This window comes from Etheostoma cragini, chromosome 7 (assembly GCF_013103735.1).
Source record: "Etheostoma cragini isolate CJK2018 chromosome 7, CSU_Ecrag_1.0, whole genome shotgun sequence".
Classification (NCBI taxonomy): Eukaryota; Metazoa; Chordata; class Actinopteri; order Perciformes; family Percidae; genus Etheostoma; species Etheostoma cragini.
Window position 1 is genome coordinate 6,496,273 of NC_048413.1, and position 18,301 is coordinate 6,514,573.

The 18,301-nt window shown below is 38.5% G+C and overlaps 2 protein-coding genes across 5 annotated transcripts in view; one reads left to right on the forward strand and one right to left on the reverse strand.

Annotated features, from left to right (window-relative positions):
* cd40 (CD40 molecule, TNF receptor superfamily member 5) overlaps window positions 1–2,228 on the reverse strand; it is an 8,857-nt gene extending 6,629 nt beyond the window's left edge. For all 4 annotated transcript variants that reach the window (XM_034877297.1, XM_034877296.1, XM_034877295.1 and 1 more), the window contains exons 1-2: window positions 2,145–2,228; window positions 1,522–1,603 (exon numbers count right to left, since the gene is read on the reverse strand). In XM_034877297.1, coding sequence (XP_034733188.1) covers window positions 1,522–1,603; window positions 2,145–2,180 — 118 coding nt within the window. In that variant the 5' untranslated portion in view covers window positions 2,181–2,228. The remainder of the gene's footprint in view (window positions 1–1,521; window positions 1,604–2,144) is intronic.
* A 4,472-nt stretch (window positions 2,229–6,700) lies between these two features.
* The window catches only part of LOC117947918 (protein diaphanous homolog 1), a 42,362-nt gene continuing 30,761 nt past the window's right edge, over window positions 6,701–18,301 (forward strand). The window contains exons 1-8 of the mRNA XM_034877283.1: window positions 6,701–6,936; window positions 7,590–7,718; window positions 8,234–8,308; window positions 9,942–10,115; window positions 11,147–11,304; window positions 14,953–15,141; window positions 15,749–16,382; window positions 16,600–16,762. Of these exons, the coding sequence (XP_034733174.1) occupies window positions 6,862–6,936; window positions 7,590–7,718; window positions 8,234–8,308; window positions 9,942–10,115; window positions 11,147–11,304; window positions 14,953–15,141; window positions 15,749–16,382; window positions 16,600–16,762 (1,597 nt within the window). The 5' untranslated portion in view covers window positions 6,701–6,861. The remainder of the gene's footprint in view (window positions 6,937–7,589; window positions 7,719–8,233; window positions 8,309–9,941; window positions 10,116–11,146; window positions 11,305–14,952; window positions 15,142–15,748; window positions 16,383–16,599; window positions 16,763–18,301) is intronic.

Sequence of the window (18,301 nt, forward strand, 5' to 3'; positions counted from 1 at the left end):
AGACAGGGTGAGAAGCTCAGTCATCCGAGAGGAGCTCGGAGTAGAGCCGCTGCTCCTTTGTGTCAAAAGGAGCCAGTCTTGGGTCCTGGGCGCCTCCCTAGGGAGGTGGTCCAGGTGTATCCAGCTGGGAGGAGGCCACGGGGAAGACCCAGGACTAGGTGGAGAGATTATATCTCCAACCTGGCCTGGGAACGCCTCGGGATCCCCCAGTCGGAGCTGGTTGATGTGGCTCGGGAAAGGGAAGTTTGGGGTTCCCTGCTGGAGCTGCTGCCCCAATACCGGATAAGCGGATGAAGATGGATGGATGGATGGACGTAAAGAAGGGAAACAGGGCAAACAGCTAGTCTGGCTCTGACTCCCGGACTCCAAGAGGACATCTTAAAATCTCTCGTTTGCAGAGTAGCCCAAAGATGATCAGATCACAATGATATAAAACAAATCCTGATTTCAGAAGCATACAAAAAAGCGTGGGCACAGCTTTATATTTAACACACAGAGGGGTATTGATACATATCGATACATATATATAAATAGTTAAAAAGTTCTGTGGAAATGAGGACGGGGAGAGAAAAAAACAATGCAGGAAAAGAGCAAAGAGAAAGCAAAAGTAAACGTTTTTAGTTTCATTAGTAATGCTTTTTTGTGAAAAGACAGTTATCTTGAAACATGCTGCCTTTTGCCATCTTTGTCTTCTGCATATTGTTTATTAAGCTCATGTAGTTATTGGAGAAAATCGTTCCATTAACCTTTAATCCTTTAACCATTAATCATTCCATCCATGTTTTTTTTTTTACAGTCAGTGAATGGGACACCAGTGACTGTCTATGTGACTGAAACAATAGAACAGAAATAACATTTTCCAAGATTGTTTTGAATTAGGTATCCAAACAAATGTGTTACAGTTCGGGTAACGTTCTCTAGAGGTTGCAACGTTAAGATAACGTTAGGGAAACGTTCTCTAAAGGTTGCAATGTTAGGATAATGTTAGGGGAACGTTCTCTAAAGGTTGCAACGTTAGATATCATATCGTTAGGGGAACGTTCTCTAAAAGTTGCAATGTTAAGATAACGTTAGGGGAACGTTCTCTAAAGGTTGCAATGTTGGGATTATGTTAGGGGAACGTTCTCTAAAGGTTGCAACGTTAGGATAACATTAGGGGAACGTTCTCTAAAAGTTGCAATGTTAAGATAAAGCTAGGGGAACGTTCTCTAAAGGTTGCAGCATTAGGATAACGTTAGGGGAACGTTATCTAAAGGTTGCAATGTTAAGGCAAACGTTGGGTAACGTTCTCTAAAGGTTGCAACGTTAGGAGAACGTTAGTAGAACGTTCTGAGACTGTCTGAGTTTTAAAGAAAACTTTCCAATTAACCAACACACAACCAAAACGCTACCAAAATACAACCAAACCTAACCTTCACGGAACGTTCTCAGAATGTTCTGGGAACCAAAAATTCACTGTGATGTTGTTTTGATGTATTCCTGCAGGGACAAAATAAAGTTTTAAAAGTTTTGTGTGCGTACCTGGGCCACACATTTTGCAGCATTGGCCATGCAACTCATGTTCAGTTAGTGGGTCACACTGGGGCTGAGCAGTGGTCATCGCCTGCAAAACAAACAAGCCCGAGACATGAGAGGTAGTCATGTCTTTTGTCCTCTGTTGTGTCTCCGTCTTCACTGTTGGTTCACTTCCTCTAATAGAAAACTGTCACTGGGCGTGGTGGAAAGTACCAAACATTCAAGAGAATGATAGTTTTGAAACTGACAGCCATGTGCTTTTCGTTCTTCCTTTTAATTTTGTTATTAATATCAATAGTTTGCGCACAAGGAGTCAGGAAAAAGGCATGGGATTTCACCGCAAACTCAAGAATTTTCACAGCTGCGAGGAAAGTGAAAGTGAAAGTATCTTTTAACAAACGTGCGTCATTGGCTGTAATCTTGAAATAAACTGCGCAACCTGGACCAATGTAAAAGATTAATCTATTTATGAATAAAAGATGTCTAGAATCAACTAAAAGTAGCATGATTTCAATTCTATTTCACACCAACAGACGGTAAAGGGTATCGCAGCTACTTTCAGTTACCACCAGTCACATTCTATGTTGGTATTAGTTTAAGACAAGATTCATGTTTTTAAAGTTACTTACCACAAAGCCCAGCAGCAGCAGCAGCAGCGCATGCATCTTACTGAATGTCGTCTCTCTGGGCTTCCACACTGTCTGGCCGCCTGTATGATGCTCTGCTCTTCTACTAGCGTGGAGGGAGAGGAGGGGCTGACAGAGGGAGGATGGGGGGGTTTCCTCTTCACTTGACCATTTCCTGTAAGTCATTGTGACGTAGCGTACAGTCAGTTTGGTTTTTCAAATGTCCAGAAGAAATTGTTGTCTATCCTTTCTTTTTGCTGATAACAATTATTAAATTATATTTATATATATATGAAAAACAAACATGTGTATAATACATTTTTCAATTAAAACTAGGCCTATAATGTTCCCTGGATGGAAATTAAATAATTTTTAAATTATTATTTTTTTGTGAATTATTTTCTTAAATTTTATTTATGTATTGTATATTAATACAATTTATTTTTCAAGTAAAATTGTAATGTTCCCTGGATGGAAATTAATATTTTTGAAAATTGTTTTTTTTTTTTTAATTACTTTCTTAATTTTTTTATAGATATAAATACATATAGATAAAATTGTATAAATATATATATAAAAGTAAAATTGAAAATTGAAAATTTTCTTTGTATAATGTTGAATTATTTGAAATTTTCTTTGTATAATGTTGAATTATTTAAACATTAGATAGTCTGTTTATAAAGTTTAAAAACTAGCTTCACAAAAAAATGTCCAGAAGTAACATGAATGTCCTCGAATATCATAGCCCAGCCACGGCATGAAAGCTTGTGCTTGATTTAGACAGGACATAGTAGAAGTAGCCTACTCTTCCATCACACTGTGTAATACTCCAATAGCCTAAAATGTACATAAATGTATGTAAATAACTAAAAAACTACTACTGAAAGGAGGAATGCTCACAGTCAGTGTTGTCATGATATTTTATTATATCATGGATGTGTAAGCATCTTTTTACAGTTGCAGATGGCTGAGTTGGAGCTATTTTAAGTTGGTTTTATCCATCTAGTTCAGTCTACACTGTAGACTCTACAGCAACCCATTTTTCAATACACTCATTGTATTTTTTGTGTTGAAAATGTCAACCTGCAAAGAAACCAGTAACTGTATAGCTCCAAATAAATGTAATGCAGTAAAAAAAAAAAATATTCCTTTATGAAAGTAGATCCATAGAGTCACATGGAAAGGGATTACTCTAGTTAGTAGGTACTTAGGTTTTCCCACAGGGAATTAGTATAAAGTCATCTATGAATTGCCATATTCTCAAACTGTATGACTTCTTAGGAACTGTCGGACTGAAAAAGCCTTGTTGTGATTACTCTCGGTCACACCTGCTAATGTAGATTCTGTAATTACCCTTGATTGAGGGATTCCCCAAAAAGTTTTCATGGGGGGATTTCCCATATGACCACCAACGGCTGGCGGAGGTGCACCTCTTATGTTCAGACATGCGTACTGACCATATACTGTTTAAAACGCGATCCAGTACGCCCCGTGCCTCTGTTTGATTTGGTAGAACCGAGTCCAACCAGCTGCCATTCCGATTATGTTGCGCGTATTTTTGCAATTACGGCACACGTACCGGGTGCAGCCGAAAAGCATGCGCAATCAGATTGCTGTAACCTTTTCCCTCGCTGGAGATTCCAACGGGCTCCTAGTGTATTTCCTGTTGCACACACAGACAATAAACCCATTTTAAAAGCATATTTAGATGATGGGAATGAATTTATACTTTCCCTTCATGTCAGATCTCAGGTTTTAAAATGGTTTCAGTAGAAATCCGACTCTACCTTTATGCAATTCCTGATCTTTTATTATTTATGTCCACCTGTGAGAGGCAGAGCATTTATGTAAAATGTAAATGATTAATCACTTTTTATTACACATTTTCCAATTTTCTTGAACAAATATTAATGTATTCCTAGTGATGTGCTTCTCTCTTTCTACACAAAAAAATACTTATTTGACAATTTTTAAAATTTAGATATTAGGTTAAAATCCAATTTCAATAGGTAGACTTCTCATGCTGTAAAGGTCTGCACAGTTTTGCAGTGGTGTTGGTATGGGTAAGGTCCCTGGGCATGTTGGTATTAAATATTATTACTATATTATTATTATTATTATTAAGGTTTCACTAACCATTTAAATCAGTTGATATACAGTAAGTACAATTTTATTCATATTACTAATAAAAACATTAAGGGAGAAGCCCATAGAGAGTCCATGAAAGCATCAGAACAAAATATTTCAGCAACGTTTTGATGGATTGGATCCACAAACTGGAGACAAACTACTGGTTGCAACATGTTGAAATTATTGTGCTATATTGAAACAATTAACTTTAATCATTGGACGCGTGGATCCTAAGGAAATACCCGAAAGAAGAATAGATGCCTTACCTCCCCTCAAGTTTCCTAATATTTTTTTGTTTTGTCCCAAACCGTTAGACAACTAAAATTCAAAGGTGCACAAACACAGGGCGCAACAGCTTGCAGAGCCTTCGCGCCAAAAGCGACAGACGTGGTGATGTCATTTTCTGGCTCGCACCCACGGAAACACCATGAACTAAGCTTAAAGTGCCCACATTCTGCTCATTTTTAGGTTAATAATTGTATTTTGAGGTTGTACCAGAATGGATTTACGTGGTTTTATTTTCAAGAAACACCATCTTTTTTGTTGTTAGCATTATTCATTGCTGCAGATCCTGTTTTCACCTTATGTGTTTAGTTCTCTGTTTTAGCTACAGAGTGATACATCTCACTTGTTTTAGCTACAGAGAGAGACACCGCCCTTCTATCCCATCTTTATTGGGAGTTGCATATGAACAGTAGCTATGTACTGCGCTACTAGCTAGAAGATAGCGCTGCTAGCGGTTAACCACCTCGTTCTCAATGGCAAAACACTGCAACACACAAGTGTTCACCCTAATCTGCAAAAGATTTACAAAAAAAACCTCCTTCCAAGTCCGTCATCTGCGGGTATTCCACGCAAAGTTGGAAGTGCTACTCAGTTTAGAAGAAGTCTCACCGCTAATCCTTCCTTGCACCGATCGAAGTTCGAGAAGCTAGTGGATGTGGTATTAGCTTAAGTGTTTAGCACACACCAGATGATTGGGCCTAAAACAACAATGTGAGTCAAGTGCAGTTGTGGGTCACGCATGCTCAGCCTTAAACGGTTTGAAGCAAAACGTGTTACACTGAAACTTGTGAAATTCATAAAAAAATAAACTTTTCTCATCACAAACAATAACAGAAGATGAAATCATTTCAAATACGTTCTATGATTGATTGATGCTAACGTTAGCTCACAACGCCATTCAACTGACAGCGTTTGTATCGTTTGATGTTAACTTGTAGCCAGCAGTGAACCAGCTTTGTTAAGTAGGTCCATTTTTACTGCATTGACATTACAATAGTCTCTCGTTAGCATCTTATGCTACTTGTCGCAACGTGACGCATGCGCAACTCACATCTGCACTCAACTCACGTTGGGTAGCAACACGGCCGATGACTTAGACGGCCGTGCCGATTTTGACCAGCTCACCAGGAGACTGATCAGATACATTCAAAAACCTGCATCTCACTCAAAAAAGCAAGTTTTGTATAGTGTGTGTGTTTGTGGAAACACCAGAGACACAAAATCCCAGAAAAAGCGATTTTCTTTTTCATAACATCGCCTTACACTCCTGTCCCTTGACAAAACCTTTGTTCATTGTCATGTATTCATTGTTCTTAGTGTTTTCTTTTGTCTTGCAATAGAATAAAAATAAACAACGTACATGACAGTTTTTGTGATTTCTACTGTTAAGTTATGTCCTGTGTACAGAAAAAGGAGTTAACCTTTTTTTTATTAACCCTCAGGTTGTCCTCGGGTCAAATTGCCCTGTTTACTATATCAATGTTCTTTGTAATTAACCAAAATAACATGATTGATTCCACATAACACTCTTTGCCAAGCACAAATCTCAACTTTCATTAATTTTGGGGCGTCTTATTCAACTTTAAAGCATTTGTAAACAAATTGAAGTGTTTTTGAAATAGTATAGAGTAAAAGTTCCAGTCTGTGATTATCAACATATGTTCCTTTTATTTTAGACAAAATAATTCTTAATTTCTGCTTTTCTAACTCAAACAGTAATCATACTTTCCTAAAAATGAGGTTCATTGACCATAAATTCCAAAAAAAATGTAAAACTAAAGTTAATAAGTTAGTGTTATGTAGTCTTAAATGTCAAAAAAGCGCCAAAAGGGTTGAATACAGGGACTAAAACATAATAAATAGTGATAAGAAGCATCAACAAAAGACTTTCACTTTTGACAGGAAGACAACATAAGGGTTAAGTTGTATTTCACGAGTATAGAAAAACTCATTGTGAGTAGGAATTCATGGGAGATGCAAACTGCATTAGTGTATTATTATGGGTTTTAGGAAAGAGCTCCATGTTTCTTAGCCCTGGTAAAACAAGGTGAGGAGCTGATTAAAGTGACTGGAGAAACCCTGTGTGTTACTGTGGGTGTGGACGTACAGCCACAACCTGAAGTGTAACCTGAACTGAAAGAGGGCGGTGGTAATAAGAGCGTCACAAATCACAGCACTCCTGCTTTCACAAGTCAGAGGAGCAGATCTCTTTGCATGACAGAAAAACCAAATCTTTGCTATAAAAGAGGATTAGTTTCATGGACTAAGCAGTTGCATGGACGTTTCCCATGAAATCTAAACATTTATGATGCCAAATTTAGGATCAAAGAAGAAAGACAATCTATCCAGAATGGACAGAAACACTGAGGATTTGCCACAGGTAAGATTTCAGTTCATAGACATAGACAAGGCAGCAAGCATCAAGCAATACATGTCTTTTCAAGTTCTAATTCACTATGACCGAATGTAAGTGTAAAACCAATGCTTCTGCAGATCAGCCCTCTGGCTTTCATTTACATCACCTCTATGCAGCAAGAGGAGTTCAGGTTTATTGGAGTCTTTCAAACATTATCTACTTCCTCAATGGAACCTGATGTCCCTGCTGTAGTAGTAGTTTCCCACAAAGAAACACCTAATTACTCAGAAATGTGACAGACGACCGATTTTAGGAAGACAACATGTTCCGGTAATGCATGCATCATGCTGATTACACTATGAAACACGTTGGTTCCTCTTTATAATTCCAGTGAACTGAGCCTGACTTGTCTCGTGTCTCTTATCACCATCATACATAATCTAAAAGAACTCTAAAGAGCCCTAAAGGAGGTTTGTAAATTGCTTTGTAGGACCCCATATATTTTTTTGTTTACCAAATGCAACCCTGTATAAGGCTAGATTCAGTCACAAGGACATGCATATTTTGGGAAATATTCACCAACATTGTTCACATGCAGTATGCTTAGTTTACATGCATGAAAACATGAAAAAAGGTTATACAATGCATCTCTTTTTATTGTGTTGCTGTGCCTTCAGTTGACCAATGAGATGCAGCTGAGCATTATGACCAAGGTGAAGAACGGAGAGTTGTCCATCGAAGATGCCCTAAACCAGGCCATGAAAGGTCGGAAGCAGCTGGTCAAGCTGAAGAACCTGGCTCATGAGGTGCCACGATTTTAAACCAAGATTTCTCAATCGGTTGTGTGCTGTGATATCAAAGCTATCATGTTGGCCTTAGTTTGAATACGGCATACTCTATTTTGAGGAAAATGGGAGACTTAGCATTTGATACAGGTGTACAACCTGCCTTATCTCCACAACACATACACATTAAAGTGTTTTCAATCTTTTCTGTTAACTTTCTACCACTTTGACATGTAATCAGATTAAAGCCATTATTTGCCTCTTATTTTGCTTTGCGAATGACCTACTTGTAAACCTGTCTTGTTTACATTTTAATGAGCTGCCCAGCCTGCTGGATTGGTTTAAAGAAGTAATGTGTCTTTGGCCGGTTTGATTCACTCAGAGATAGACGGAATGTGGCGGCCTTTGTTTAGCGCATTAGCAGGAAACACTTTCTTGAATGATTACCGTCTTTAAAAATACCTTTTACATTGTTCCCTCAAAGGGGTTTTCCCATTAGGTATGTAACATTAGAGCTTTTTTGACTGTTTTGGCAGAAACCTCAACTCTCACAGTGCAACTTCAGTGTTCACAAGCACAGCCACTACAGGTGGCAGAAGAGAGTTCTCCAGGTGAGTTTAAAAAAAAAAACAGCCATGCTAGCAGCTCTGGGAAGCTGTACTTAAGCACAGCAGTGCTTTGTGGTTTAGCATGCTAATACAAAACAATGCTAACATGATGTATAGCAGGTATGTGTACCATGGTCACCATCTTAGTTTACAACATTTGTTAATTTGCACTAAACACACAAAGCACATCTGAGGCAGATTGGAATGTCTTTATTCCCTGGGGCCACCATGGATAACCATGAAAAGTAAAGGCAATGAGAAGATGACGCAGCATTAAGAGCAACAACGTAGCGAGTAGTATGAAAGTCCAAAAATCTGTGTTGGGAGGTTGGATGGGGGGGTGGATGGTTCAAACAACACAAGACCTTCGTCCCACGTGTCATGATTCCTAAACCCAACCGCCTTGTTGTTATTTTCCTACACCCAACCCGTTGTTCTTTTCCTAAACTCAACCCGTTGTTCTTTTGCTAAACCCAACCCGTTGTTCTTTTGCTAAACCCAACCCGTTGTTCTTTTGCTAAACCCAACCCGTTGTTCTTTTGCTAAACCCAACCCGTTGTTCTTTTGCTAAACCCAACCCGTTGTTCTTTTGCTAAACCCAACCCGTTGTTCTTTTGCTAAACCCAACCCGTTGTTCTTTTGCTAAACCCAACCCGTTGTTCTTTTGCTAAACCCAACTCGTTCTTTTCTTAAACAACCCGTTGGTCTTTTCCTATATATCAGCCGTCCCTTTCTTCTTTTCCTAAAAGCAACTCGTTGATGTCCTGCCCCCCCACAACTTTAATTTAAGGGGCCATTTCACAGCATTCTCCCGTGGGACCATCACAGAATTTTAAGGGGCCATTTTAATTTCACTGCATTCTCCCGTGGGCCCATCACAGACTTTTTGGTAATTTCATGAGACTACCACAGATTTTGAGTTAAGGGACCATGTTAATTTCAAAGAATTCTGTGAGATCAGTTTGGAAACCATCGCATTGGACAAATTAAATGTTACCTGATAAAGTACTTCGATATATGAAAAATTACTCCAATTATGACCAAAGTGATTATAATTCATCCAGAGGGGTGCATAAATGTGTGAACCCAATTTAAAGAGGTAAAGTCAGAGGACCAACAAAGTCAGTATAGGCTTTATCCTCTGGTGATTGATAGATAGATAGATAGATAGATAGATAGATAGATAGATAGATAGATATTCATTGATCCCAGTAAAATGGGAAATTACAGTCTTGCAGTAGCAAAATCAGTCACACAGCACAGAAAATAAATAAAAATGAAATACTATGATACAATATACATAAAATACAAGAACAAATACTTGAATATATACAAGTTGGGAATACAAAAATGTCCAACTGCTTAAATAGAATGATAAATATGTAAATAAACCAGTTGTGCAGGTTGCACTTAGTGCAGTATTGTGGTGGCTCAGAGTCTTAACAGCACCCAGTGAGGAAGTGTTAAAGGGACCATGAACTTCTGTAAAAACCCAAATAGCAATCCGTCCAACAGTTTTTGAGATGTTTCAACGTGGATCAGCTCGCTAGTGTGGCTGAAAAGACTATGTATCAAGTTTTATCACTTTCACTGTGTTACAGTAATAATATGACCTCTCTCATTGTGACCAACCCAGATTGATTTCAAGACCAAAATGCTGTGCAGCATCGATAAAGGAATCATAAAGCGACAACTTTCCTTTTCCAGTGTCAAGGGTTGTGACGATGGAGTGGGTTCCAGGTTCTCCATTTCCTTTAAAGGACATCATGATTATGATTTGGAGGCAACTTCACTGGAGGACAAACACAAGGTGAATATAACCTGACAGTGCTTACATTGGGGGATTTACTGGAATTGTTGGGTCTTTGGAAATGATGGAGTGTGGTCTGGACTTACTGTATCTATAAAGTGTCTTGAGATAATGACTTGAAACTATAAATACAGGTGAATTGAGTTTAAACGGTAAAAGGATTTAATTTATGAGGAGCTGCCATGCAAGGTGCTGGCCTGCATTTTGGGAGCAACTCTGGCTTCATTGTCTTGCTCAAGAACACTTTAACATGCAGACAGGAAAAGCGGGAGATCGAACCACCAAGGATTAAAGGACAACCTGCTTTAACTAAAAGTCCTCCAAATCAAATAGGCTTTTTATTCCTACCCTCTAATATGACCCATAGAAGTGTTTTTATTTCAGTTAGTGCCCCTAGTAGAAACAGTGTTTAACCCTCATGTTGTCCTCGGGTCAAGTTGACCCGTTTTCCTATATCAGTGATCTTTTTAACTACCCAAAATAACATGATTGATTCCACACAACTCTTTACTTTCATTAATTTTGGGGCGTCTTATTCAATTTTATAGCATTTATAAAACAAATTGAAGTGGTTTTGACATAGTATTGAGTAAAAGTTGACATGTTCCAGTTTGTGATTATCCATCAACATCCATAATTTTAGTCAAATAAATCCTAATTTCCGCTAAAATGTTAGGTATAATTTCCTATAAATGAGGTTTATTGACCATAAATTCTACATAACTGTAAAACCAAAGTTAATAAGTCAGTGTTACGTAGTGTTAAAAATGTCCAAAAAAGTGACACAAATTGAAAAAAAGCGTTGTGAGTGTTGAAAAAAGGGACAAAAACATAAGAAAAAGTTAAACATTGATAAAACTTGTCAACAAAAGTGTTAATTTTCCATTTTGACTGAAAGTCTGGAGGTTAAAACACTTTGTACTAAGAGGAGAAAGGATGTACTTTTATTACAATGTATTACTTCATGGCAAGTTATTATTGAAGCTTTTCTTTGAACTTTTTCCTACTGGTTTTCGTCAATTTTCGAGCAGATGATGCAGCTGGTGAATCAGATCATTTATGGGAACATATACAACGATCCTGAAGAGGATGATGCAGAAAGATTTCAGCAGCCTCAAGCATTACAAAATCTACGGGAAGGCGTCTTGTTCCTGCACAGAGGGGGGCTGGCATCAGTCAAATGGGTGAAGTACGGATGTGTCCTTGTTATTTAAAGCTGCTGTTAGAAAAAAAACATGGTGGAACAAAGTTAGTGATGAGAAATGATGTTCACACCCACATTATTTTGTTCATCAGGACTGTGAATCTTAGGTTTTAAGTCTGTTTTATTCTTACACTGTAGAAAAAAGAAGAAAAAAAACATCTCCAGACATATCTGACATATCAGTTCACAAAAAAACTTCAATGACCTAGTTAAAAAGTCTAAAAATGACATATTCTCCTTCACACCCACTGAAAAGTCCTGTGTGAAAAGTCTACTGAAAAAGACAATTCTCAGTGTTGCATGTGTTTCACATTGCATACTGGACCACAACTTTAGAGAAATAAGGTTTAAGGTCAGTGTCTGCACTACATTGTTAGTCCACCAGCTTTTGGTTCAGTAACAATATTCATGTCAGTATTGGCAATCTGTTTTGGTAGTACAAAACAGTATACTACATGGATTTCATACATGGATGTGTGTGAGATTTGTAAACTCACACACACGCTAAAATTTAGAGACTTGGTGCCGTCGAAAATAATGCAAATAATGTTTAACCCTTGTGTTGTCCTCGGTTTCAAAGTGTTTTGCATCAGAATTATGGATTTCTTTCAATCAAATTGCCCAAAAATAACAAGGATTATTCCATACAACTTTCTTCAGGTAATTTTACTGATTACTTTTATTGAATTTGTTGGGTGTTTCTTTTTAATCTTACAGCATTTGAATTCTTTTTTTTAATGGTTTCAAAACAGTATTTGGACTAAACTTTGACATATACCCATCTGTAATCCACTCAACATCCTCTGATGTTAACTATTAGTTAAAAAATTCATAATTTCTGCCTTTTTAACTATAAACTCATGTATAATTGGACATAAATGAGCTTTGTTGACCATGAATTCCAAACATATGTGTAAAATCTATTATTAAACCAGCTTAAGTTTTTGAAAGAAAGTGATAAAAGCATGGAAAAAGTGACAAATAAATCAGAAAAATCAACAAAAACATCACAAAAGCACAAAAAAATGTTCATTTCCAATTTTGACCTGAAAGGACAAGTTCATGGTTAACGGGAAGACAACGGGAAACACAAGGGTTAAATCAAAAAATCAGATGGTTCCAGAAGCATTTTTAGATTAGAAAGAGCAGGAATGAACTGAGGGGAATGTACATAGTCATGAAGATAAAGATTAGAAGAAATGTAAAACAAAGATGTACATCAGTAAAAGGAGCAAACACGTGGAAGCTTTTAGATAAGGAAGTAAAAATGTGTTGCACGCCACAAAGAGTAAAAAAAATACTAAAAAGTAGGATAATTAACAAATATAAAAGTGAGGCATGAACAGCAATGTGTACATGAATGGGAATGTAGTGTATTTTTTTTTTACTTCTGCATACATGTATGTGTCAATATAAATGCAGAAATGAATGATAATACATTTAATAACAGTGATAATACCCCAAAGGACCTAAGATCAAATAGGGATAATGTCACATTTCAGGGAATTGTGGACCCAAACGCAGAGACGAGGCAGGCGGGAAAGAGTTTATGATGAGGATTAATTCACGAAAAAGTACAAACCAACACAGGGAAATCAAAAAATGCAAAAACAAACGACACAAGGAGTTACCACGGAAGAAGGCAAAAAACAACATCCAAAATCCCAAAACTAATCCATCCAAAAAGTCCAAAGAGACAAGAAAAACCAAAAACGGGAGCACAGAGACTGGGAAAAACTCACATAGGGAGTAAAGACCACAGGAAAAAGTCCAAACACTAAACAAAAGACAAGAGGCAAAGGGACACAGACACTAAATACACAGGGAACGAGGAAACAAGAGGCAGGTGACACAAGGGCTGGGAAACAGGTGAGAAACTGCCCATAATGCAGGCAATCACAGGAACACAGGAAGTAACGCAAGAAACAAAGCAGAAAGCCCCGACTGTCAAAATAAAACTGGAAACAGAACAGACACGCATGGGAAGACACAAGACAGGAACTAGACAAGACAAGGGAGGAAACTAGGACATGAAACAGTAAACAAAACAAATAACAGGGAACAGAAACCTACACAATAATCACTGAATAGTACACAACAGGAAAACCCACAGTACAGAAATATACACAACCACAACAGATACAATAGAATGGAAAAAGTGTAGGTGTAGTAAGCTTCAACCTACACCTTTTTGATCAGCATGGATTTCAAGTGACTTAAAGGGACATGCCACTGTTTGTTGAAATAGGGGTTATCATGCGCTCCCCTAGCTGGAGATAGGGGGTCCAACGCATTTTATGTCTCAGTGCATGCATTGTTTTAGTCCGGTATAACACCGCTAGTTAGCTTAGCGTAGTGAATGGAATCCCATGTAGCCGGTTAGCATGTCGTAAGTAAAAATGAGGTAACAAAAAAACAACAACAACCTTATTACTTCTTGTGGCCTGCATGTTCACAATGCAGATGCAGATTAAGACTAGACGATGTCCTAGGCAGATATGTCCTAGGCAGATGTTGACATGGGACTATATTGGGTGGAAGCACAGCCGAAGCACTGTCCCACTGACTTGTGAATACACAGGCCACAATATGCTAACCTGTAGCATCGGATAGGATAGTATTGTGTGATGACTGTATGGTTTCTTGGCATCTACATACTAATCTATCTACTGTGTATACTGCTATGTCTATACACTGAGTCTAGTACAGTATAGGGGTTTAGGGGTGGCAGTAGGTCAGTCTAAAGGGAGTTGGGTTGCCTGGGCACTGCCAGGTGCTCTTGAGCAAGTCACCGTACCCCACCAACTGCTCCGGGCGCTGGTCCAGCTCACTCTGACATCTCTTCATTTGTGCATGAATAGGTCCTGAGCATGTGTGTGTATTTCAGGCCTGTGTGTTGTGTTATTAATGTTATTATTTAATCTGCTATAGATAGATGGTATAGAAAGAAGGAAAAAGGGAAGAAAAGAAAAACACTGTATATGTTTGTATGCATCTGAGTCTATGATGTGTAAATAAGTGAAGCATTAGATTTAGTATTTACTTAGGGATAAAAGTAGAAATGGGGGGGAAAGTAGGACCTGATAAGTTGTTTATAAATTTCTTCCTACTCCTTTTTGAACATGGGAATTTTGTGTTTGAATGACTTTCAATCATTTTGGAAGATTGTGCGGAGAAGTACATGACCTTATTTAACTGTCATTTTAATTATACATATACGCATGCACGTATATATGTATAGTTGTACATTTCCTTTTTTAATGTTATACATGTTCAAATAAACTACTACTACTATGCTAAGCTAACTAGCGGTGTTCCAGTGGACTAAAACAATGCATGCACTGTGACATGAAATGCGTTGGCCCGCCTATCTACAGCTGAAGGAGAGCCTGATAAGCCCTATTTCGTCAAAGGGTGGTGTGTTTCTTTAAGATGACACTCCTTTTAAACCGTTGATGTTATGTGTATGATTTCTGTAATTGGTTGATATTTTCTAGTAACTGCAGAAACAGTAGGCCTAGATGACTGTCAGTATTCAATACAAACTGAATACACTTTGTATGTAGTGTGTTCTTGCGACACAGCTCAGGTCCTGTTGTTGTGGCTTACATCACCCTCTCCATTTTGTTCCAGATATGAGGTCCATCTCCACCTAGGTCAGCTGACACTGATCCCCTACAGGGGCCAAGACCCCGCTGACGGCGAGGTGACATCCACAGTGCCCGTTTCCATCGTGGTTCACCTGTCAGACGGCGACACCAGCGTACAGAAACCTCCCAGCTCTGACACTTTCACCCTGATCACCCACAAAAACGAGTACCAGTGAGTGAGGATTATCAAGATGTGGAAACAGAGAGCAAGTGGTTAATGGATTCTGTCCATTACATTAGCCTTTTCTCTTCAAATTAATTCACAGCCTTGTCATAGGGTGGAAATTTAGTCTCTTCTGCAATGCATTGAAAAAAAATTATAACATTGTTGCACTTATGATGAAACCTTGCTTGAGTAATAATATCATAAATGTAGGCCTCGAGGGTTAATTGCCAAAGTTATGTGAGCTAATGAGAGAAGTTAATCATTATCCGTTTTATTTTTATTTATTGCTCAAAGTGCCAGGTTCCATTTCCTTTGCAACAACCCAGCAACACTGGCTCTAATCAGTCTGTTTACTGTTCATATGGTAATATAATATTTGTATAATAACATAATACTATTTATTCCAGCATGTACTATTAAAACAATAACTATCATAATTATAATTTACTCCTGCATACGTTTGCACTCATTGCTCTCAACCTGTCTATATTGTTTCTGTTATAGTGTGTATGTATATTGTTGTTTTTCATGATGATCCAAAGCAAATTTCCTCTTATGTGTCCTCATACTTTGCAAATAAAGCTGATTCGGATTCTGATTTGGATCATTGCAGGTTCCGGGTGCCTAAAGCGGATGAAGCATCTCCCCCTGAGGCTGTCCAGAGGGAGCGAGACGCTTGGGTCCAGGCCATTGACAAACTGTGTTCAGACTGGAAGAAGAAGTCAAAGGGCAAACACATGTTGGTGGAAACAAAGGGTCCACAATGTCTCAGCATGGCCGAAGAAACAGAGGACACTGACAAAGATCTTGATTCAAGCGGTGGAATGGGCGATATGAATTATCCTCCAGTTGATTATACAAATCCCACTTCTGGCAGTGGAGACAATTTATCAGCCGGGGACACGAGTCAAAGTCATCCCTCATCCGGTTTTGTAAAGCCTGTTCCCAAACCTCGCAGCACGAAGAAACCTGCAGTTATCAAGCCTGATATTTTGCCTCCCGTGCCATCACCTGGTGTTGTTGCCGTATCTTCTCCCACCTCCCCTCAACCCTCACCCTCCAACACTGCCCTCACATCCTCTCCCAAAGTCCCAGAGACTCCTAACCAGGAATCAGGCTCCATAGTTCCAAAAGGGCCTCCACCGACGATCATCCCACCCCCCCCACCTTTGGCCTTCAAATTCCCTATCCAGTTGGGAAAACCATGCACCAAGGCTTTCCACTGGGACATAATTACCTCAGAGAAGGTAACACTTGTCAGTTATCAGACACAAAATTACCCATGTTCCACATTTATGTATGCATCTTAAAAAGTGTCTCATTCATCCTCATAGCTGGGAATTATTCTTTGTTTTCTCTGTAGTCAGTTATTGCTTCCCCCACTGTTGCTCTTTTGTAATGTTAACATTGATTTCCTCGTATAATGGAGTTGTCTCACTCCTGAATTAATTTGTTTCTTGGCAGATTGCAAAATCCTTTTGGATGCAAGAAAGCACCAGGAGGATTGAAATCGATACAACGCGCTTATATGAGCAATTTTCCGTTAAAGATCTGGGGATGTTTAGTGCGGCTGAGTCGACCAACACCCAGGACATTATGCTCAACCGGAAGATTGCACACAACTTCAGTGAGTAGCTCAACAATGTGTTTGTGAGTTTTCAGGTGAAGCTACTTGTGAATATTGTCCGCTGCAATTGATAATTTGCCGCACTTTATGATGGATATTAGATTTGACCAGAAAAATAATGAGAGTGCAATTTTCACGTTGTAATGAAAAGGCATTCTTCTGGATTAAGTCAAATAAAGGAGCTTTTTCCTTCAGTAAATTACAAGGGCTGGTCTGAAATAAAACCAGCAGAGGGAAGCATCACATAAAAAGAATACCTGGGATATCTGCAGAAGCAGTGTACTCTTTCATTTTCATAAATTAGACTTTAATTGCCCAATTAAAAGCAAGCTGACCTGAAATCTCTTAAAGGGAAGGCCTATAACTGCTGCCATTTTGCTCTTTAAAAACTGATGTTATGATGTCACCGCTGCTGTAAGGGCAGATGCTGTACCGTCTATGTGTCTGCAGGGGGCAGTATGTCACCAATACTGCATAGCCACAACTGCCCATGCAATCTGGGGAGCTATTGGAAAGTGGAACATATTCTATATCTCATCTAATGGCTTTTCACTTTTGATTAACTGAGTGTGCGTGACTTGTATATGTTAAGCCAGGGAAGAACATCTCCAAAGCTCAGGCACAGACAGTGAGAGGCGATACAGATGTGGTGGTGGGCTGCTAAATGCAATCAGTGAGTGTGCTTAGAACGGCGACATAATTAGAGTTCATGTGTTCATAAAATATGGATAAGGGATCTGAGGGACAAACGACAGCAATTTCCAGTCTTGATACATAATACCCCAGCATTCGGAGTTTGTGCTCCTCCCTGACCTGGAAACTTTGGTTGTGTGAGGAGCAGGAGCTGAATGATGACAGCCCACAGGCAACCTGAGTCCATGCATCTTTAGAAAAATGTAGACATTTGAAGAACAAGGGAAACTTTCTGTATCTATTCTAATCTATTCTGTTTCTCTGTAGGAAATGACATCTACACTGTTAGACTTTGCTGTAACTTCTACAGTTAATTTCCACAAAATTCCCAGTAAAATACCATCATTTTCTTTTCCGGTTGATTGCTGTAATATGCATTGCATTATGGGTAGACAAATTTCATTTACAGTGATTTTACTGTATATTTTGAATTTGCGGTAGTCTGCTGTGAAACAACAGCAGAAGTGCTACTGTGGTTGAGTAAGAGGGACTTAAATAAAGTTTTTAGTTCATGTTATAGAAGCATAACAAAAATGGAGAAAAAAAATGACTTCATAGATGATTTTATAGAGATATTTTACATTTTCTTTAATATGCTTTTTGCAGTGAAGGTAATGCTTTTAGAGGTGAAGCTAATTTAAAAATGTGACATGCTTTTCAGCAGTGTAAATAGTGTCGGTGTAAGTATTAAGATCCTCTTCGTTAGTAAAAGTAACAATACTTTAGTCATAATAATAATGGAAATAATAATACATTGGATTTATATAGTCATTTTTATTCTCAAAGACGCTTTATGTAGGATACAAATACAAACGAGGAGTAAAAACATGGGGGGGGGGGGGGGGG